Below are 20,836 nucleotides of genomic sequence, written 5' to 3'. Positions count from 1 at the left end.
ATGCCGTAGAACTTATTGTCCCACTGCAGATTTTGTTTTAGATGATTTCTCGAAGACCTGCGAAGCAACTCATTAGAATAATATTAACCTGTTTTTACATATTCCAAACGTATGAGGAAACTCTGAATGGTAGAAATACGTGATACCATTTTCCAAATCACGAACAATTTTATCTGGGCTGTCAATAAAAGGCTTGATACATATCGATAAACGCTTACTTTGGCCATGAAGGAGATATATCTTAGTGGTCTACAGACTTGTATATTAAGCTATATAGCGTCGTGAACTCTAACCAACTCGCAGTAAGAGATTCTTCTTCGGCTTCCACAATTCCTTGATGTTCATCCGGCAGAACACGCGTGTCTCCGTTTTCGTGTTGAAACAAGGTGACGAGGCTGGCGCAACCGTAGAGCCCATACGCTCCAGCTGTTTGAGCCCGTTGATATCTCCGTAGCCGGTGAGACAACAGGCTTTCATGCGTGACGATCAGGCATCCAAAACTCTCTTCGTAAGTGGAAGCTCGTAGATTTAGTCAATCATGACAATGATATGATTCTGTACTTACCCACAGATGCGAGTGCTTGGGGTATACCGAGCAGACCAATCCTCCTGGGGTCTGATGTATTGAGACAGTAATCACGCGTGTCGACGAGTATGAAGGAGGTTCTCCGACCGACCAACAAAGTGAGGAGGTCTTCCGGATCACAGATGTTTGTTCCCATGGTTGCTCGGGTTGGATATCCAAATGTTGGCTGTAAAGAGAGTGCCCTCGAGGGTTCATCGAATACCTGACTCGCTGGATGGATTATAGCCGAGGGCGCAACAATAGATAGTTCGAGGCCTGTCCATTGCCAGACAAATGAATTGGGTCTGAATCCAATCAAAGGTTAGAGCGATGCTGTTGCAATGGCTTAAGTTGGATGGATGGGAGACGCAAGGCAAAGTCTAGAGCAAAGCAAGGCCGACTCTAGAGACTTCGCAATATCAGACGTGGAAGGTCTTGAAGTAGAATGGGCGAATGGAACAGCATGCAGCGAGAGGAACAATTAGGAGTAGAGGTGAAGAAGGAAGCCGAGTAGGAAGGAAGGTGCGAAGGGGCTTATACTTTCCCGTGAAATTATGTATACGATCATGCATCAGTGGTTGGAAAGATTCAGCGAGAAGATACAAGCAAGGAAAGAGAAATGAAATTGATCCAGCAGAGAACAAAAATCTACAATAAACCGAGCGCAAGCATAGTATGTCCTTGTTTGTAATTTGAAATGCCACGTTTATTGAATTGTACCAGCCAATAGCAAAACTGACGAGGATGACCCCCATGTCTCGGCGCCATCAAGGCCCTTAGTTGAAGACCAAGCGTCCATTATCATTTCCAATGCGCTCGGACAGGTTGATATCCGCAGCTTGGCCTTCTCCTTCGACGTCGTTCAAAGTAGCCCGCAGAATGGGGAGGTTGTCATCTCCTTCGAGCTCTAAGCTGATATCATCGGCACTGGACTGGAAGTCACCACCTTCCCATTGGAAGTGTCCTAACAAAGCGAGTTAGAAAGTTCATTACAACGAATTCAATCTAGGGATACCCCGTAAGGACCAAGACTGACTGCAAACATACCATTGTCGTTTCCGATGTGATCATTGAGATCGAGGGTGGACTCCTCCTCATCACCATCCTCATTGCGCAGCACCGCCTTGAGGATGTGACCATCCTCAAGCTCGATGTTGGAAGCAGATGCGTGGAAGCTCATAGTGTCGATGTGGGAGAGAAGAATGCAAAGTAGAGTATGTAGACCAAGTATCATAAACTTCCTGGATAGCAAAAGTAACCGGGAGAGGGGACCTGTCTTATATACCCCATTTGGGCAGGCTAATACACCCCGAATCGCGATCTGGGCTAACACAAGGAATCGTGCAGCAGCCTCCGGCTCTAGTCCGACACTTGTCCCCGACTAATTCGTCGCACTGCATCTCGATTGTCCCATTACGGCTGGCAGTGGGGCATTCATAGGGAGCAGCGGCATTGGCAAAGCGGGGATACTGGGTTTGGAGTCAACGGGGATGTCTTGCAAGACAAAGAATGCTTGGGAGTCGGTCTGTACTCCGTACACTCCGTACACGGTGTACACCTGTGGAGAGGAAGGGAATGGGAGGATCCACTACACCGGTACACGTCAGTGGGTGGAGCAAGACCCAATGTACTTCGGGAGTAAACACCCCAGGCTGTCGTCTTGGCTGGATATTTGGCACAAAGGAGTATGGAGCAGATGATGTCTCGATATCCAGTTATCGTGGCGCATAGCGACACACCGGCCCCAGCCACAGGAATCACAACTCGTGATGTTGCGCTGTGCATGCCAAGAATGCACGATTCCCTGACAGCCCTAGGGTATAGCCACAGGATGTGGGCCACACATAGCCAATGGGTATCGAACCGACTGAGAAATGTTGTTGCCTAAGACAATGCAGTTGACTGCTCATTGCCAAGTTGAAAATGCAGCCTCATGTCGATTTCTTGGCAAGGATTGACCAGTGGCGTAGAGGGGAGGTGTGGCTGGATAAGGCTAGCCTTGTGAGGGATTTTTGGCAAATGTCCAAGGTGGATCAAAAGGGACTACACAGATGATTTGTCTTTGGTTCTCACGACATTCCAGAGTCAACTTACATATGAACTATTCACTCAATACGATCGAAACAATCAGCCTGAGAAACTTTTCATTGCTTAATATACACAAAACAATAAAGTGGAGAGCACAGGCACAGGACCGAGTATCATAATTGACACACAATAGGAAGAAGGGAATCATCCACGGAACCTTTGAATAAAAAGAAAGATCCCTCAGAGAATTCTTCGGACAACAGAGAGTTATCTCTGTATTAAAGGTTCCAAAAATTGGGTCGAAGGAGATGAGAGCAGAGCCCCTTCTAAGGTCGGTTCAGCTCCTGGCAGACAATGGGAGTACCCAGACACGTGCAGTCAGGTTTAGCAGAGGTCATAGCTAAGGCCCCTCAGGTATCCGAAGATGACCAGTCGGTAAGCCTGCACGTACATGCTATAGGTTGTTCGCAGCCCAGCCCGAGACCCCATCGCCCACCAGAGTCCTCAGGATATACCGATCACCGGACAACAGTAGACATATTGAATATGCCCCTGAAGCTGACCAACCGGTCAAAAAATTCAAGAATGCTCAACAGGAAAAACGATGTGCAATGTGAGCCCGGAGTGGTTAGAGAAGAAAGAAAGAAAGAAAGAAGAGAGCAAGGGGAGGGAGCAAGTATTTATACCCTCCCAGTGGGTGAAGGTGATGAGAGAACTAGGGTAGGTGACGATGTATGGCCCAAATAGAAAACTTACGACACACATAACAAGGTACCACGTCTAGTAAGAAACTTCGAAAAATGGAGGGAAAAAATAGTATGTATTCTTCTTGCGAATAACCTCAAACCCCAGTATCAAAGACACCGAACACCGATTGCAAACTCCCATGTCTTACAAGATCGACAGATGCACAGAATCACCCCATCCCATAGCACACATACCAGGTTGTATCAACAGAAACACATTAAAATCATAATAAGTCACAGATTAAACTCCATTACGGTAGATTTGAGATCCACCAGAACGGATCTGAATGGTATCACGTCGCTGCAAGATCACCAGCGCACGGTTAAGTGCTTGCTCGGTGTAGTTCTTGCCATCAACAAAGTCACGGCGCAGGGTTGCCAAGCTTGTGCTCCAACCAATGGGGAGACGACGCTTCAGTTCATCTTCAATCTTGCTGCTTTGCTCCATAAGTTCCTTACTGCCTTGGCCCTCGCCCTGAGTAATCGCGTCCATGGTAGATGCCAGGAAGAGACGGATGGCCTCGTCCACGTGGGCCTCTGTGGCGATGGGGGAGAGAGAAAGCTTGGCGAGGGACTCGGAGATACGGACAATAGCCTCAAGTTGACGGACGGTGATGGGGATTGATGACCGAGCGTTGGATTCCATCTCGGCACGGTGGACTTGCTTTCGGATGGAGACGAAATGGGACGAGAGCTTTTCCGCAGCCTCGGGCGAGAGACGGGGCGCACAGCGACTAGACGCGATGTTAGTATGAATTGAGCGGTACAAAATCAGTAATGGGGGTTCACATACCTGCGGCAGTAGCTGATGTAGCGCTTCATCTGTTCAACGGGAATTTCGGCTTCCACTTGCTCCTCCACACCGCGGCCACCCATGTGGACACCCATGACGTGCCGGGCAATCTTCTCATCACGGCCGCGCTCGTGTTCATCGCGAACGACGAAGATCATATCGAAACGGGACAAAATAGTGGTTTGGAAATCAATGTTCTCGCCGGGGGTCTTGAGATCATCGTATCGGCCGAAGATAGGGTTGGCTGCGGCCAGTACAGACGTTCTCGAGTTGAGAATTGTGGTGATTCCGGCCTTGGCGATAGAAATGGTTTGCTGTTCCATGGCTTCGTGAATGGCCACTCGGTCCTCGTCACGCATCTTATCAAACTCATCAATACACACAACACCACCATCAGCAAGCACCATGGCACCACCCTCGAGATAGAACTCTCGAGTGGTATGGTCTCGCTGCACGGAGGCTGTCAAACCGGCAGCAGAGGAACCCTTTCCGGAAGTGTAGATGGCAATGGGAGCAGCCTTTTCCACAAACTTCAAAAGTTGAGACTTGGCAGTACCGGGGTCACCCAACATGAGTACGTTAATGTCACCACGAAGCTTCATTCCATCAGGAAGAATCTTCTTTGAGCCACCCATGAGCAGACAAACGATGGCTTTCTTGATATCCGCGTTTCCATAAATTGATGGTGCAATGCTTCGGGCAAGGGCATCGTACAAGTCAGGTCTCCGGCTAAGTTCCAAGAATTCTTGCTCCTCTTCGTCGGAGAACACTGAGGCGCCCTTTGCTGTCTGGTCGACGTCGGAGGTGAGGCCCACCGCGCGGAGATAGGGGTTGCGGATAGCCACAGCAGCCTCCTTTTTGACACCCTTCGCTTGGTAGATAGAGAAAATGCCCATGACTGTGCAACGGGAGCCAGGAACAACACGGTTGGCAAGGTAGCGATCGGCTGAAACAAGGACGTGTCGCGGGAGCTCACCCACTGGCACCTGGTCAGGGGCTTCCTGAAGCTTGAGGACTTGCTGGTCCACAAATTGACACTTCTCGTGGTGAACGACGTAAGGATCCAAGGGACATTGCTCGTTGGGTTGGTCGTTTTCGTGTTTGGGTCGGCCGCAGCGACGCGGCAACTGGAGGCCAGAGAAACCGCCATCGATATGGATGTTCTCGCTGTGATCGCAACCCTTGCAGCGAACATGAACGATGGTTGATTTGGAAGATATTGTTGAAGCTCCAATCACAATTCCGGGAATGCGAACGAGGTGGGAGACGTTGGTGGCATTAAGATCACGAATGGAGATATGCGATGCTGATGAGTGTAGGAGCAGTTGGTGGGAGGGCAGTGTGATATCTCGCTGCCCGGGGAACACAATTCGTGCAGTACATTGCTTTAGGGCCAGCTCGAACTAGTTCGAGTTAGCAAGGGCCAAGATCGGCGGGCCAAGAAACTTACAAGAGGGATGATATCGCCGGGCTCGGTGGTGAGTTTATGAGCCAACTCTTCATTGTAAGAAATGAGATGGGCAATGTCAATATCACAGTAATATTGTTTCACGAGGGCATTCTGCCGTAATTGATCCCTGTTGCATCATAGATTAGCCTCCATTGGACCCTTGTGGCCATAGGATGCGTACCGATAGACGAATGCATTATCGAGCTGAAATTCTAAGACAAAATCTCGCAGGCGGTTTTGAATAGTCGTGCGATCTTCATCACCGCCATTTGTGCTAGGCGCAAGTACGCTCAAAGTATAGGGGGTGCGTCTATCCATGGTGTAGGGGACCGCAAATGTGGCAGGTTGGGGGGGGTTGATGATTTCGCGGAAGGGAGGCTTCAAGAACTTTTGGTTATTGTGGAACCAACGCGACGCGTCGACAGTTCACGCGTTAAGTGGTTTCTGAGTCAGCTTTGGCCTGAGGCCCTACTATATGGCCTGGGGCCGAAATGATCTGAGTCAGCACGGGGAAGCGCTCGGCGTTAGCGCACTGGCCGATTGGGGAGCCATGCCCAGCTTCATAGAAAGAAAGCCACATCACGGTCATTCTGCACACTGGACTCGAGCGAATCCGGACGAAATTACGAACCGCAGACGCTGATTTAATCAGCCTTAGGCCCCGTACCTGAGCCTGCCAGAGCTCTGCTATCAGCGGTTTATCCACTGTCATGATCAGATAACACAGAACACATCAACGATCGACCCTCCCCCGGTGGCTGTCCGATCCGGCTCGTGGCAGCGATGTCGTCAACCAGTCCACGAAAGTCAATTGATAGCTTGGCGTCTGGGATTTCGTCGCCTTCGGTCTCTTATTCAACAAGTCAACTGGAATCTCCGCGCGCGGCCCCTCAGCGGTTCCCCCTGAGGAGGGGATCAACCGCGAGCTCGATCGTGAGCATTGGAGGTGTTTTGGACTCTTCTCACTATCATGGCTCAATTGCAGAGTCTGGGCAAAATGGTTTGTGTCCATCGGAGTGCCAAATTGCTCGATAATTGACCTGTTAACATCGATGTAGCCATTTCGACTCTGCTCCAGCCCCCAATCATCCGCACCGGTATGACGACCGGTAGTAGTACAGCAGCGGCCACCTTCAAGCCCCCTTCGACCCGCGATATTCCCCCGGTAACCTTGACAAATATCAAGCATGTGGATGCAAAGGTCTTCCAGCCATATCTGTCACAAGTAGGCACGTTGTACGATGTGTTTCAACAACCGAAAGAGGGTGCAGAGGAGGGTACTCAAATGGCGCAGGCTGCTAAATCTCCGAAGCCAGATTCTGATCGCGATTCCTTGATGCCATGGTCCCCCGATCGGAGGTCTTCAGTCATGTCGACCGGTTCAAGATCATCTTCGCCATATGATACTCGCGGCCGACGCCAGTCTACAGGCCGTGGTCGCGCCCCCGCAGTCACTCCTCTGTCCACCATTCCTCCGGTTTACTTTGAAGAGGACTTCCATCTGGAGAATCCCCGTACCTTCGATGTGATATCAGAAAAATCAGATGTGGTTCGGCCACCAAGACCTCCGACCAAAGACGATAAACACGCCAATGGATTGGTTGCGGAGCCAGTACAAACAGGGAGAAAAGCGCTCGCAACGAATGCTATTCTGCAGGAGAAGCTCTCGTGGTACATGGATACAGTGGAAATCCACCTTATTTCGTCTATTTCAACTGCATCGAAATCCTTCTTCACCGCGCTCGGGTCTCTCAGAGAATTACACGCGGAAGCCGCTGACTCGGTCAACCGGATACAAGTACTGAGAAGGGACCTGCAGAAAATTGATAAGGAAATGGCTCTGGGCGGTCTTAAGATTGTTAATTTGAGACGACGAAGAGAGAATGTGCGAATGTTGGCAGCTGCCGTGGCTCAGCTTCGCGATGTGGTAGAATCTGTCTCTCGGTGTGAAGAATTGGTAGAGCAGGGCGAGATTGAGGAGGCTGCCGATGGACTCGAGGAAGTCGAAAAATTGATGGCCGGTGAAAAGCTCTCTGACCGTGCAGCTGACGAGGACGAGGAGGGTGGCCACAGACGCACCATCGACCTGCGGGGCATCAAGGCCCTCGAGGGAGCATCCGATGACCTGGCACAGCTCCGCCAACGCATTGGCATGGGCTATGAGACCCGTTTCTTGAATGAACTTTTGGGAGATTTACGACAGCATGTTCAATCTGTGTCGGCGAACGTGACCCTACAACGCTGGGGAAACTCATTCCAACGGCAGCGTGGTGGTCAGCGGTCTGGGGTATCGGCATCGCCTGCCTATATGAATTTCAGTAACGAGTTGCGATCTCAATTGAACACCCAACTCAACGGACTCGCACGTGCTCGTTATACCATGTCAGCAGCAACTTCTTTCAAAACTGCTGTTTTACGAGAAATGAAGGGTCTTATTCGCAAGCACCTTCCCAGTTCTAGTGATGATGATAATGAATCTATGGTGTCGCTATCGACACATGCCGGTCCTCAGCTAAGCCAACAAGAAAAGTCATCAATCCTTGCTCGCAACCTACGCGCACTCGAAGCAGAGGATGCTTATGCGATGTTGGTGAGTGTTTACACCGGGATTAGTGAATCGCTCAGGCGACTCAGCGTCCAAGTCAAAGTTCTTCTAGATATTGCTAGCGGGTTGGGGAATTCACCAGCCTCTGGTGTAAAGTCACCACCACGGAGTCCCAACCCGCAAAGTATGGACCAAGCTGTGAAATCTACACAGATCGGGCCAACAGCTTCTGATATGGCACAGGATGAAATCCTACAGGTTTTGGATATGTCAAGTTTGCTTGGTCAAGCAGTTGACATCGCCCAGTCCCAGATAACAAAGGTCTTGAAGGTACGATCTGAACAGACCGCACAGCTCTCCAAGGAGGAATTCCTCAAGTACTTCACTCTCAATCGCCTCTTCGCCGATGAATGTGAGGCCATTTCGGGACGGAGTGGTACTGCTCTGAAGACAATAGTTGGAAATCAAATCCGCGATTTCATTACACGTTTCGGTGATGGTCAGCGCCATCAAATTGTCAATGTCATGGATGCCGATCGATGGGATGCTCGCGATTTCGGAGATGCCGAGAACACCATTCTTATTAGAATTCTCGATGCAAGCACAAAAGACATCGACGCCTGGGTGGAAGTTTCCAAGATCTGGGCTCAACCTGCTGAAAATGAAGAAGGGAAATCCATTGACTCTGCCGCTGCCAATGGGACTGATAATTCCAAGGTGCGCAGTGCCATTATCGACGAGCAGAAATACATTCTGCCTGACTCTGCTGTTGCCATGATGCGCAGCATTGAGGAGTTCGAGTTCCTCATGTCGAATATCCCCAGCATGATCCAGGATATTGCGCCGCATCTACTAGATATCCTGAAATTATTCAACTCGCGGTCATCGCAATTGATTCTTGGGGCCGGCGCTACACGTAGTGCAGGCCTTAAGAATATCACAACCAAGCATCTCGCGCTGTCGTCACAAGCATTGAGCTTTGTTATTGCTTTAGTTCCGTACGTACGGGAATTTGTCCGTCGCCATGGACAGGCAACCCCATTGATGGCGGAGTTTGACAAAGTCAAGCGACTATGCCAGGAGCATCAGAGCGGTATTCACGAGAAGCTGGTGGAAATCATGAGCTCGCGCTCTTCGGTCCACGTCAACGGGATGAAGAAGATCGACTGGAATGCCAAGGGAGCAACTCCTGCTGTGAATCCTTACATGGAAACCTTGGCCAGGGAGACGGGCACTCTCCATCGCGTCCTAAGCAAGCATCTTCCCGACATGACAGTTAGTATGATCATGGTACCCGTATTCAACAGCTACCGTGATCAATGGACGAAGGCATTCCAGGAGGCCGATGTGCGGACGGAGGCTGGAAAGAAGAGGTCAGTTTGATTATTCCAATCCCCCTTATGGTTCATACTAATCATAAGCACAGAATGGAAAATGACATCGAGCATTTCCGAACCAAACTGAGCAAAATCGAAGGTGCCAGCGAGGTTGGCGACAAGCTCCTCGAAGTCGTGCGAGCCAAAACCATTACCACTACCGATGAACCGGAGAAGTCCGAGACGAGTGAGAAGCACCAAGATCAGGACGATGGGTCTGATTCCACGAGGTCCTGATTTGCATTCTTATAGCATTTTTACCCTTTTATACATATAATTTCTTTTCTGCATTTTCTTTTCCTGGGCGCTCATTCCCGAGCTGTACACTTGTCATTGCCGCTACTACATAATTGTTTACTTGCATTTAAAGAGCTAGCCCGGCGTTTATGGATATGAATATCAGAGCAGATTGAATTTTCATTCCAATTCCGCTTCACGCATTACAAAGCCGAGCTTGTCTGTCATTCCCCTACCTTGATTCCTACTAACCCAAGACCAATTTATGACATGAGAGTATCGTGTATCATTCATAATATATGCAACTCGTCAAAACACCAAAATACTCATACAGGATAATCGCCATCCCAAAAGGACATAACGTCATATCAAACTTGAATCAAACCCTTATTTCCCAGCGGTGTTCTTCTCATCAAGGGAGACAGGCTTCGCAGCCCCACCATTGGGATGCTCCGATCCAGCGGTCGGCAAACCAGGGTGGACGTCACGGCCGGAGCCAGTCTGTTCAGGCATGGGAGCAGCCTTGTGGGAGCGGCTCAGGTCTGCGGGCTGGTATTTGTTAGCAACGGCACATGATTATAGATTCAGTTGATGCTGAAACGATTGGATTGGAACTGTAGCGGAACATACCTCATTGCCGGTTCCGTGGGCCTTGTTAGGACCGTTCTCGATTGGGTTGTCGCTCTGGGGGACACCGTTGTCGTAGTCTGCGCCGCGAACCATTTTGATTGATTTTGGTAGAGAGTAGGTGGAAGATTTGAGGTTTTTGGGAGTGGTCTTGAAGGATTGGTTTTTTGATGGAATAGAAAGTTGCTTGATGCTTTGATGCTTGTACTTATAGTTGGAATTTTTTGTTCCATTTTGGCCGTGACAACATTCTGAAATCATAGTGGAGAATATGACTTCATGTTCGTTGTATATCAAGGTCTTGGCGTGGATTCCTTGGAAATGGGTCTAACTGGGTCTAGAGATTTAATGGAATGTCGTAGATGAAGATGATACTGTACATAGTGAATGATTTAATTAGGGTAATTGTACCTGGCTCATCGGGAAACATTTCAACTTGGGTGTTCTTTGCGTGGAATATATAGCACTCGACAGAACCGGCTGTCAATTTTGGTTATATATTAACCATTTTGCGATATGTATCTTAGATATATTTCTGTTCCAAATCGAAATATACTGATATAATATTCGTTCTCATCCATGTATCGAACTCTATTATGCCAATAGTGTACTAGAATAGCCTGCCGAGCCAAGAGATGGAAAGAAATAGATTAACTACCTATGTTAGTCTAACAACACCATTTTAAATGTTATGAGTTGTGTTAGCAATGCACCGCGGCATAAATAGGTAGTATCTGTGACAAGAGGCCCGCCAGCACCTACTGTTCTTCTCAAATGAAGTTCTACGCCTGATGACGTCGCTTCCTTTGCTATCCATGGATTGTCAGCAAGATCAATGGATATACTTCAAATCCAGGAACATAATATGAAAAGCTCATTTATTCTTTTGCTTTATGATATCCGTCTGCAAATTCCAACCTTAGCTTCAAGTCTGACACAACATTGACTCACAGACATGAGAAATAAATGAACACCAATGAAGGACCATTGTAGGGATAACAAAAGAAAAAGAAAAATTCCGTGTTTTTGACTCTCTTCGAACCGGAGCATGTGAGCACCGATTATTCTCTCAACGATATCTTCGGTGTTGTGCAGCCGATCCCGCACTGAGACACATTTCCCAACCAGAGGGGTCAATATTCTCATCGATGAGATCGGTTTCAATACGCAGAGGTAGGTCTTCTTCAGAGGGGGCATAGAACCCCATATTGCCCACAGGACCGGCCCAAGGGGAATCAGGTGCGAGGTCTGATAAGGAGATAGAGACACGATTCAAGGCCCGAGAGCCATGCGCCGCTTGAGGAATAACCAACCCTGGGGGAGAGATTGTTCCCGATCCACGAGTTCTGCAGTGCCGGCACTGCGGGCCAGATCTGAGCGAAGATGGTAAACTGTCACTGTGAGTTGGCAGCCGGGTTGGCCCACGGGGGTTGAGTTGGTATTGGAGATCTGAATTTTCAAGTTGAGGGCTTTTGTCACCGCGGTGATTGTAAGGGTGACTGTGGAGAGCGCGATGTCGCCCTGCTAGACAGCCGTCGCACATTGAGGTTGGTCGGTTAGGGTACTGGGGGACATCAGGTGGTGCTGACGCAGGGTGAGAATGAGTGGTTGCTGAGATTCCAGGTGGTTGAGATCTGGTTTTTACTGCAGATGAAGAGGGAGCAGATGAGATACTGGGAAGGTGGGAGGTAGATGTCGCAGGGGGCAGTGGAGGTAATGGCCCATGTTGGATTTTACGGCTGAGACTGTATGGTCGGTGGTGTAGTGGTGTAGTCACATCATGGGTTGTATCTTCGGGAATGGGCAGCAAGGTATCACTCTGCGTGTTGTTGAAGATGACACTGCATGCTTTTCGAATTACGAGTGGTCGGGGTATGACATTTGGGGAGATATGCCAGTTGCTTAGGATGGTATTTCTCTTGTTGTATGTATGGCGGATGAGAGCTTCTGCAGTGGACTTCCGAGGGTTGGCCCTCCTGATGGATGATCGAGACATTTCCGATGACGACGTATGTTAAATCAATGAATCCGCATGCTGCTGGGTGTCTGCACATGAGCAGACACCATTCTTAGAAAGAGCAGGTGAGGTGCAGTCGCGAAGAGCTGAGGTGATGAGACAGCACAATCGTGGATCGGGATGTTGTGTGAAATACAACTCCGGGAGTTGAGGAGGTAGGTCTTCAATCGCTGGAAAACTGGCCATCCCAAAACTGAACTCTGCGAGAGCAGAACGTAACTGCTCAGATTGTGTTCTCTCACCACTTAACTCAGCAGGTATGCCTGGGCTCATTTCCCTAACTGCGGAAAGCTCGAACACATTCCTATGAACTTCAAATACAGAAATTGAGTCTGACTCCTCGGACTTCCCATCACTACTCAAAACAGACAAGTCTGGATTCATAATCCTCAGTGCAGAATGTCCATCCCCCCGCCAGCTTCCACGGGGATCAGGATACGGAGGCTTGGTAGTAGCCTCAGCAAGTGCTATTCTGTCGACCAGAGATCCGTTGACCACATCCATATCCAGTTTAGGAGACTGACTTTGTGAACTCTCTGACGATGAGGACATCAGAAATCTATCTAGCATCGCATTATCCTCGTCACTGAACAGAGACCTCCTCCTTGGGCTCGATACCTGACTATCACTGCGGTGCCGAAAAAAGCGACTCGGATATCGATCATTGAGGGCATCGAAAACGATGCGATTGAGCTCACAATCTGGGACAATTCGACAGCGCTTCCGCTCAATCTTGTTGATCAACTTGATCCTCACGTTGCCGAGAGGAGTGAACACCCAGCTTCTAAGCCAACGCTTGACCTTGATGCGCTTGCGGGCCTTCTTCCTCTCAGACATGCTTAATGCAACAGACGATTGAAGCTCAGAGCTCGTGTTATTCAGAAGAGAAGGGTCCTTCGGCGCGGGATGCTGCAGAGGCTCTCTTTCTTGAAGTCTCATCTCGCTCAGCCTTTTATATATTTCTGGCGTGGTATACTGCTATCTCCGAGATCGACATCAATGAGCCTTTCAGTTGATGCATCTCGAAGTGACACAACATTGTCATGTAGTAGGGAGGACTCAATCTCATTTACAATGAGGATGGGAACAAACACAGATTTGAGACTTTTGAGGTTCTTTGTTCATGTCAATGATGAGCTCTTTGTTTCCGTGTCTCTACTTTGATGACTCAACTGCGGTGGTGCTAGCTCCCCATGTAGGTAGCTCGCAACATGGGGTAAAAGAAACGTGGTCTCATTATGCCGATGTCTATTGCGGCATCTACATCTTGGATATAGGTATCTAGTGCTGACTGAAACCGAAGCTGTTCCGGTAGAAGCCTACTTGAGTTCGGTCAGATGTTTCAGGATCTCGGATATATTCTCTCCATAGGGGGGTGGCTGTTTATGTAGAGGCCAGGAGCACAGTGTTGTACAAACAGCAGTAGTTTGCATCTGCTATGTTGTACGGTATAGGGATATTTCAACACCAATGAGGAAATTGGACTGCCAAGCCGATCATCCCCTGCAAAACGGTCCGCGCGATGTTGTCACCAATAAATGCGGTTAGTAGAAGCCATTTGAAGTCATTTGAAGTCATGTGAAGCCATTTGAAGCCATCTGAAGCCACCTGAAGCCACTTGAAGCCATTAGGGCCTATCTTGGTGGACAACGATGAAGATCAAGCTCAGGCGGGGCCGTGGAGTAGCAGATGACATCATCCAGCTTTCCCCAGAATCGATCAACTGCAATTGGATAGGCCAGCAACATTCAAGACCGGGATTGATGGTAAATCAATGTAGATCACGGACTCAAATAATTGGAGAACCCGGAGAAACGTTCAGTCAGTAAGGGAGGGAGACACTATCAGGGGAAGACCGAGAGAGAAAGAGAACAGGGCGATCCCATTTTGGTACTGGTACAACTGGTCCCACTGTTACTACAGTTACATGGGAAGTACCAAGTACATCATACCATCATTTAAGACATCAAGACAATTTCCCAATTTCCCAACTTCTCCCAATTTAAATGTGAAATCTCTTCAAGCTAAAAAGTACTTTTCTCAACAGTCTCGGGTGGAATTTCCCTAGCTCTTTTTTTTTTAGCCTAAGCGCAAGGTCACACCCGTAGACCAGCCCGAAGAAAAACTCTTGACACACCGGGACAAGGAAACGGGAATCGTACGGAGGACAATATATTCTAGCAACTTCACTTGGATCGACATCCCACTTTCACCCCCAGCCACCCCAGAAACTCTCAGGTTCAAGGTCCACTTCTCCCCGCACAGACTCCGACAGCTCTTCCAAGGTTGCGGTCCCCCCCCTTCTCGCTTCTCGCTTCTCATTTTTCTTTCACTCTCATTTTGCTGTTCTGCATTTTGAGCATCATGGAGGGAAACGGCGAACCTATTAAGCGTGATGTGCGCAATCACATGCTCTTCGAGGTGGCTACTGAAGTGGCCAACCGAGTTGGTGGAATCTACTCGGTCCTCAAGTCCAAAGCTCCGGTGACCACTGCGGAATATGGTGAGCGGTACACTTTGATCGGCCCACTCAACAGAGCTTCGGCAGCGGTGGAGGTTGAGGAGCTGACGCCGACCAACCCGGCCATGCGGGAGACCATCAAGTCGATGAAAGAGCGCGGCATTGACTTGATCTACGGTCGCTGGCTCATTGAGGGTGCCCCGCGGGTTCTACTCATTGACACAGGCACTGGTTATAGGTGGTTGGATGAGTGGAAGGGCGATCTTTGGACTACTTCGGCCATCCCGTCCCCCGCTGGTGATAACGAGACCAATGAGGCTATCGTTTTTGGATACTTGGTCGCTTGGTTCTTGGGAGAGGTACGTTTGCAATGTTCTCCACATTGGAGATGGCAAAAGCGCATGACTGACCCATATCCCCGGCTGTAGTACATTGCTCACGATCATCGCCGCGCGGTCATCGCCCACTTCCATGAATGGCTGGCTGGTGTGGCTCTGCCACTCACCAAGAAGCGGCACATGGACCTCACGACGGTCTTCACCACCCACGCCACATTATTGGGTCGTTACCTCTGTGCTGGCTCGGTTGACTTCTATAATAACCTTCAGTACTTTGACGTGGATGCGGAGGCCGGCAAGCGAGGAATCTACCACCGCTACTGTATTGAGCGGGCTGCTACTCATGCCTGTGATGTCTTTACCACTGTATCGCACATTACAGCCTTTGAGAGTGAGCACTTGCTGAAGCGCAAACCCGATGGCGTTCTGCCTAACGGTCTGAATGTCAAGAAGTTCTCTGCCATGCACGAGTTCCAGAACTTGCACTCCCAGGCGAAGGAGAAGATCAATGATTTCGTTCGGGGACATTTCTACGGCCACAACGACTTTGACCTGGATAACACTCTGTATGTCTTCACCGCGGGTCGTTACGAATACCGCAATAAGGGTGTCGATATGTTCATTGAGTCACTGGCCCGTCTCAATCATCGATTGAAAACCGCTGGGTCAACCATGACCGTGGTCGCTTTCATTATTATGCCAGCACAGACCTCTTCCTTGACAGTGGAAGCGCTCAAGGGACAGGCGGTTGTCAAGTCTCTGCGCGACACTATCGAGAATATCGAGAAGGGGATCGGCAAGCGCATGTATGAGCGCTGCCTTTCCTGGAAGGAAGGTGACAACATGCCCGATGATAAGGATCTCATCACCAGTCAAGATCGCGTGATGCTCCGCCGTCGTCTGTTCGGCATGAAACGCCATGGTCTCCCCCCGATTGTCACTCACAACATGCACAATGACAGTGAGGACCCCATCCTGAACCAGCTCCGTCGTGTTCAGCTGTTCAACCACTCCTCCGACCGGGTGAAGGTTGTCTTCCACCCCGAATTCCTCAACTCCGCCAACCCCGTATTGCCACTTGACTACGATGACTTCGTTCGCGGAACCCATCTGGGCGTCTTCCCCTCCTACTATGAGCCGTGGGGATACACGCCGGCCGAATGTACAGTGATGGGTGTGCCTAGCATCACCACCAACCTGTCTGGATTCGGTTGCTACATGGAGGAATTGATTGAGAATTCCTCCGATTACGGAATTTACATCGTGGACCGTCGCGCCAAGGGCGTTGATGACTCCGTCAACCAACTGACTGACTATATGTTCAACTTCACGGAGAAGAGTCGTCGCCAGCGCATTAACCAGCGTAACCGCACGGAGCGTCTGAGCGATCTGCTCGACTGGAAAAGAATGGGCTTGGAATATGTCAAGGCTCGCCAGCTTGCACTGAGAAGAGGTAAGTTGCAATTCCCAGACGCCCACATGTGCTTTTGTAGGTGATTATAACTAACACCTTGTACAGCTTACCCATCCTCCTTTGAGGGCCAGGAGGATTACTTCGATATCATTGGAGGAACTGAACAGAAGCTCTCCCGCCCGCTTTCCGTTCCTGGATCGCCTCGGGATCGGTCCGGAATGATGACTCCCGGTGACTTTGCTTCTCTGCAAGAAGGTCATGAGGGACTGAGCACCGAGGATTATATTGCCTGGAAGCTACCGTAAGTTTCCTCTTATCATTCTACAAGATTCAATACTGATACATTCCATAGTGAAGAGGAAGAGCCCGAAGAACACTTCCCCCTCACACTGCGAACTCGCAAGACGAACGACCGTCCTGCATCCCCATTGGACAGTATATCGGTCAACCGAGCCAGGGAAGACTCGGCAACTGCAGGTCTGGCAGAATAGCCGAGGATATTGGACTTTGCATCTTCACAGACCCCGTTGGAATGGGTGACGTCATTTGTTTAATCACTTTTATGATCTTTTCGCTGTGCATTTGGAGCCTTTCTCTTAATTACTATGAAATCGAGATTTGTACTTTGCAAGAATGAATGTTATATATTTCTATCGTAACTTCTATAACGAAAGTGCAGCGGAGGGATGACCTCCGAGTATATCCACTCACGGAGCTACATCGGATGATATAAAGTTACGGTGAGCCATTTAGCGATTCATGCAGGAAGCGCTCGAGTATTTCTACCCCTCCTGCCCCTCCATCTTCTTTCTCATCTTCAACTACTCTCAACTCGTCTACTATTGGTACGACTCTCCCCATGGAGCTGCGCAAGTCTACCCCACGGGGCAGGACTATGTCCTCGCTACGATGAAGAGATGGATCAAGGTATTTGTTCGTATAACAGTCGGTGCCCACGCATGACAGGTGTTCGGTCCAGCCAGTTGGATGGGGAGAACTCTATAAACCCAAGGTCTCCTCCAAGGTCTGCAGGAGACTGGGTTTCCTCTTCCTACCACTGGCTGGCTGATCTGAGATTATACTGTCAAAACTTGATCTAGACAATACTAGCGAAAGGACATGCGTGACTTTGATTGTTCCCCTGTTTGTGTTTTGTGTCTGGCTCTGCTCGTGTCGTGCTGTTGACTGTTCAATTGAATACATAGATTGAATGGAGACTTCATTGACAGAGCAGAGCTGGATACCTTCTCTCTTGGCATGCTGACCGAATCGAAGTATTCAAATAGCTTGATCTTACTGCCATCATGTCTACCGACAAGATTACTTTTTTGACAAACTGGTATGCTAACATTATTCCAGAATCAGAGTCCCAGAGCCCAGTGCTCGATTTGGTAGTTCAACTTGGCTAAGTTATTTTAAAGGCACGCTACCCCGTACCACGCCCCCTTTACCTCGCCCAGGCCAGAGGTTACTTCAAGGATGAAGGTCTCAAGGTGGCTCTCCTCGAGCCTAATGACCCCTCCGATGTGACCGAGATCGTCGGAAGCGGCAAGGTCGACATGGGCTTCAAGGCCATGATCCACACCTTGGCGGTGCGTAATCCTACCCTGGATATACACGACCATATCAACCATACTAATACCACATTCAGGCCAAGGCCCGCAACTTCCCTGTCACCTCCATCGGCTCCCTCCTCGACGAGCCCTTCACCGGAGTCGTGTACCTGAAGTCCAGCGGAATCACCGAAGACTTCCGCTCCCTGAAGGGCAAGCGAATCGGCTATGTCGGCGAGTTTGGCAAGGTAAGAATCTCCCACTCACCTCAAATACGACCCAGCAAGCCCTAACCCATCCCAGATCCAAATCGACGAACTCACCAAGTACTACGGCATGACCGCCGACGACTACACCGCCGTCCGCTGCGGAATGAACATAACGAAAGCCATAATCCAAGGCACCATCGACGCCGGCATCGGCCTCGAGAACGTTCAAATGGTCGAACTGGAAGAATGGCTCGCCGGCCAAAACCGACCACGCACCGACGTCCAAATGCTCCGCATCGACCAGCTCGCTGAGCTCGGCTGCTGCTGCTTCTGTTCGATTCTGTATATTGCGAATGACGCCTTTATCGCCGCGAACCCGGAGAAGGTAGCTGCGTTCATGCGCGCCGTGAAACGCGCCACGGACGATGTCCTCTCTGATCCCGCTGCTGCGTACGCGGAGTACATTGATGTCAAGCCTATTATGGGGACTGATGTTAACCGTAAGATCTTTGAGAGGTCATTTGCTTACTTCTCGCGGGATTTGAAGAATGTTCAGCGTGATTGGACTAAGGTTACGAACTATGGAAAGAGACTGGGGATTTTGGATGAGGATTTCGTGGCCAATTATACGAACGAGTTCCTTTCTTGGGGACTGGATGCGGATTCTGTTGATCCTATTGGTGATCAGAAGCGTATGGCTGCGCTTCAGCAGGAGGTTGCTGCTGATGGTGGCTATAAGCGTCTAGAGGTTAAGGCTTCGGCTTAGGTTGAGCTTTTACTTGATCGCACTACTACTGGTGAAGATATTTGTCCTAGGCTTCACTCTTTAGCCTTGGTCGCTTGAGTTAAATTCGAAAAACCTGCCATATTGGTATCGACTGTGCTGTAAACATGTAGAGAGAATCCGCAGAATAGACCACCTGGTAGTACATGATGCAACTTAAGGATTTCTCACCAGTGGCAAAGAAGATCGTATTGAGAAAAATGTATGTACGAATATCATGAATTTTGGAAGAATAATTTGTTTCGAAGGGCGTTAACATCAAAGTCATATATATCATGTCTCATAATAGGCCACCGCGCTACGAAGCCGATTTAACGCACAGGCGTGCTTTCATCCCCTGGACGTTGAAGCATAGCTCGTAACCGACTCTCCGCGGACTGTAACGCAGGACTAGATTCAGGCGCAGCGATAGTTGCAGTCCAATTTAGCCAGCTAAGGAAGGATTGAATGATTTCCGGACTCGAGTTTCCTGTAGCAGGCGACCGATGACCGACCAGATTAGATTGCAAGAGAATATTGAATTCAGTGGAAGATTCATCATTTGCAGTCGCTTCTAGATGCACCTCCGTCACCACAGCGGGAGTTGCCATCTGAGATGACTGCTGTTCGCCACTGCCAGCAGCAGCATTCTTTGCAAGTAGATCCCGCCCGCTATGTTTAGGTCTTGATGCGAATTCGCGTGTGAAAGGAGTCGACGATATGGTCTTTGGGCTATTGGTCAAAACAGGTTGCTCCTCAGAGTTCATGTCTGGAGATAGGGGAGGATGTTGTCTTTGAGTTGTTTGGCCGGATGTACCATTCTGCTCCAGCATAGACGCAGTCTGTCGCAGGGTTTCTAGATAACGATGGAACGAGAACGGATGATCATCACGAGCTGGATCAACCGGAGTAGCCTCCTCATCAACAACAACCGCATTGCTATCCTCCGCACGTCGTTCTTCGCTAGGTCTAGCCTGCTCGACAGGTCCAGTCGCGCTCGACGGAGCACAAATCTCACCTAACGGCGCAATGTGACTCCCATACTCGTTTGAAAGACTCAGCTTGCTCCTTCCACAGATCTCAGCAATGGAGTCTAGAATACCACGGATATCTGGCTCGATGGCTTGCAGTATACTCTCAATACTGAAGTCCTTATCGGACGGCAATGTTATATCTGGCTGGGATGGGCGAGGAGCCGAGCTCCTTGACCCGGAGAATGAGAGGAACCGACGCGCAGACATAACAGATGATCGTCTGGTTCTATCCTGGGCATCGCCTGAATACGCCCTGACAAGCACAGGGCGTGTAGCGACAGTCGATGAACGCCGCGGAGTGGGATTTTCAACTCGGACAGGACGGGTTTGGGGTCTCGGAGAGACGTTTGACTGACAAAGAGCTGTGGGACGATATGCTCTTGCTTGGTCTTCGGCGAACTCGTATCGCTGGTTTGTTTGGTGTGAGGGGCCAGCAGCGGGCACGACTGGAGCGTGGGATGGGGATAGTATTCTGGGCCATCCTTGTCGATACAGGGTAGACGACGGCCATGTGCCGGGCAATGTATCTGAGTCCATCTCCGTACCGGTTGCGGTAGCGTACAGCTACGTTGTTATGCAGGAGACAGCGCAGAGACTAACCCCGCTCTGGAAGGGCACAGGACTCCGAGAGGACTAAGGTCGGCTCACGAGGGATGTATCCACGTTGCATGCGCAGTGCA

At 49.7% G+C, this 20,836-nt stretch overlaps 9 protein-coding genes across 9 annotated transcripts; 3 read left to right on the top strand and 6 right to left on the bottom strand.

The window, feature by feature from the left end:
* Positions 1-288: 288 nt before the first annotated feature.
* On the bottom strand, positions 289-722 carry N7500_007399 (uncharacterized protein; the record flags this gene model as incomplete). Its single annotated transcript, XM_056678543.1, has 2 exons — positions 289-470; positions 566-722. 2 exons carry the CDS (start codon positions 720-722, stop codon positions 289-291), a joined length of 339 nt encoding a protein of 112 aa, XP_056533543.1.
* A 619-nt stretch (positions 723-1,341) lies between these two features.
* Positions 1,342-1,805, bottom strand: N7500_007398 (CVNH domain-containing protein; the record flags this gene model as incomplete). Its single annotated transcript, XM_056678542.1, has 2 exons — positions 1,342-1,529; positions 1,613-1,805. Coding segments are annotated over 2 exons (381 nt in total), but the record flags the coding sequence as incomplete, so codon positions are not given.
* Positions 1,806-3,580: 1,775 nt separating this feature from the next.
* On the bottom strand, positions 3,581-5,900 carry N7500_007397 (MCM DNA helicase complex subunit MCM5; the record flags this gene model as incomplete). The annotated part of the gene is made up of 4 exons (XM_056678541.1): positions 3,581-4,073; positions 4,133-5,535; positions 5,583-5,709; positions 5,764-5,900. The coding sequence occupies 4 exons, from the start codon at positions 5,898-5,900 to the stop codon at positions 3,581-3,583; spliced, it is 2,160 nt and encodes a 719-aa protein (XP_056533541.1).
* Positions 5,901-6,365: 465 nt separating this feature from the next.
* Positions 6,366-9,740, top strand: N7500_007396 (vacuolar protein sorting-associated protein 54; the record flags this gene model as incomplete). The annotated part of the gene is made up of 3 exons (XM_056678540.1): positions 6,366-6,582; positions 6,641-9,500; positions 9,554-9,740. The coding sequence occupies 3 exons, from the start codon at positions 6,366-6,368 to the stop codon at positions 9,738-9,740; spliced, it is 3,264 nt and encodes a 1,087-aa protein (XP_056533540.1).
* Positions 9,741-10,127: 387 nt separating this feature from the next.
* N7500_007395 (uncharacterized protein) lies at positions 10,128-10,463 on the bottom strand (the record flags this gene model as incomplete). The annotated part of the gene is made up of 2 exons (XM_056678539.1): positions 10,128-10,289; positions 10,371-10,463. The coding sequence occupies 2 exons, from the start codon at positions 10,461-10,463 to the stop codon at positions 10,128-10,130; spliced, it is 255 nt and encodes an 84-aa protein (XP_056533539.1).
* A 973-nt stretch (positions 10,464-11,436) lies between these two features.
* Positions 11,437-13,323, bottom strand: N7500_007394 (uncharacterized protein; the record flags this gene model as incomplete). The annotated part of the gene is made up of 2 exons (XM_056678538.1): positions 11,437-12,343; positions 12,404-13,323. The coding sequence occupies 2 exons, from the start codon at positions 13,321-13,323 to the stop codon at positions 11,437-11,439; spliced, it is 1,827 nt and encodes a 608-aa protein (XP_056533538.1).
* A 1,425-nt stretch (positions 13,324-14,748) lies between these two features.
* N7500_007393 (glycogen [starch] synthase) lies at positions 14,749-17,088 on the top strand (the record flags this gene model as incomplete). Its single annotated transcript, XM_056678537.1, has 4 exons — positions 14,749-15,204; positions 15,274-16,636; positions 16,703-16,898; positions 16,950-17,088. The coding sequence occupies 4 exons, from the start codon at positions 14,749-14,751 to the stop codon at positions 17,086-17,088; spliced, it is 2,154 nt and encodes a 717-aa protein (XP_056533537.1).
* Positions 17,089-17,901: 813 nt separating this feature from the next.
* N7500_007392 (NMT1/THI5 family protein) lies at positions 17,902-19,125 on the top strand (the record flags this gene model as incomplete). The annotated part of the gene is made up of 4 exons (XM_056678536.1): positions 17,902-17,988; positions 18,019-18,189; positions 18,249-18,398; positions 18,454-19,125. The coding sequence occupies 4 exons, from the start codon at positions 17,902-17,904 to the stop codon at positions 19,123-19,125; spliced, it is 1,080 nt and encodes a 359-aa protein (XP_056533536.1).
* A 329-nt stretch (positions 19,126-19,454) lies between these two features.
* Positions 19,455-20,693, bottom strand: N7500_007391 (uncharacterized protein; the record flags this gene model as incomplete). Its single annotated transcript, XM_056678535.1, has 1 exon — positions 19,455-20,693. One exon carries the CDS (start codon positions 20,691-20,693, stop codon positions 19,455-19,457), a length of 1,239 nt encoding a protein of 412 aa, XP_056533535.1.
* Positions 20,694-20,836: the final 143 nt, after the last annotated feature.

The sequence above is a fragment of the Penicillium coprophilum genome (genome assembly GCF_028826855.1).
Source record: "Penicillium coprophilum strain IBT 35676 chromosome Unknown utg000004l_segment0_segment0, whole genome shotgun sequence".
Classification (NCBI taxonomy): domain Eukaryota; kingdom Fungi; phylum Ascomycota; class Eurotiomycetes; order Eurotiales; family Aspergillaceae; genus Penicillium; species Penicillium coprophilum.
Note: the sequence above shows the minus strand (reverse complement) of the source record. Positions and strands in the feature narration are given on the sequence as shown.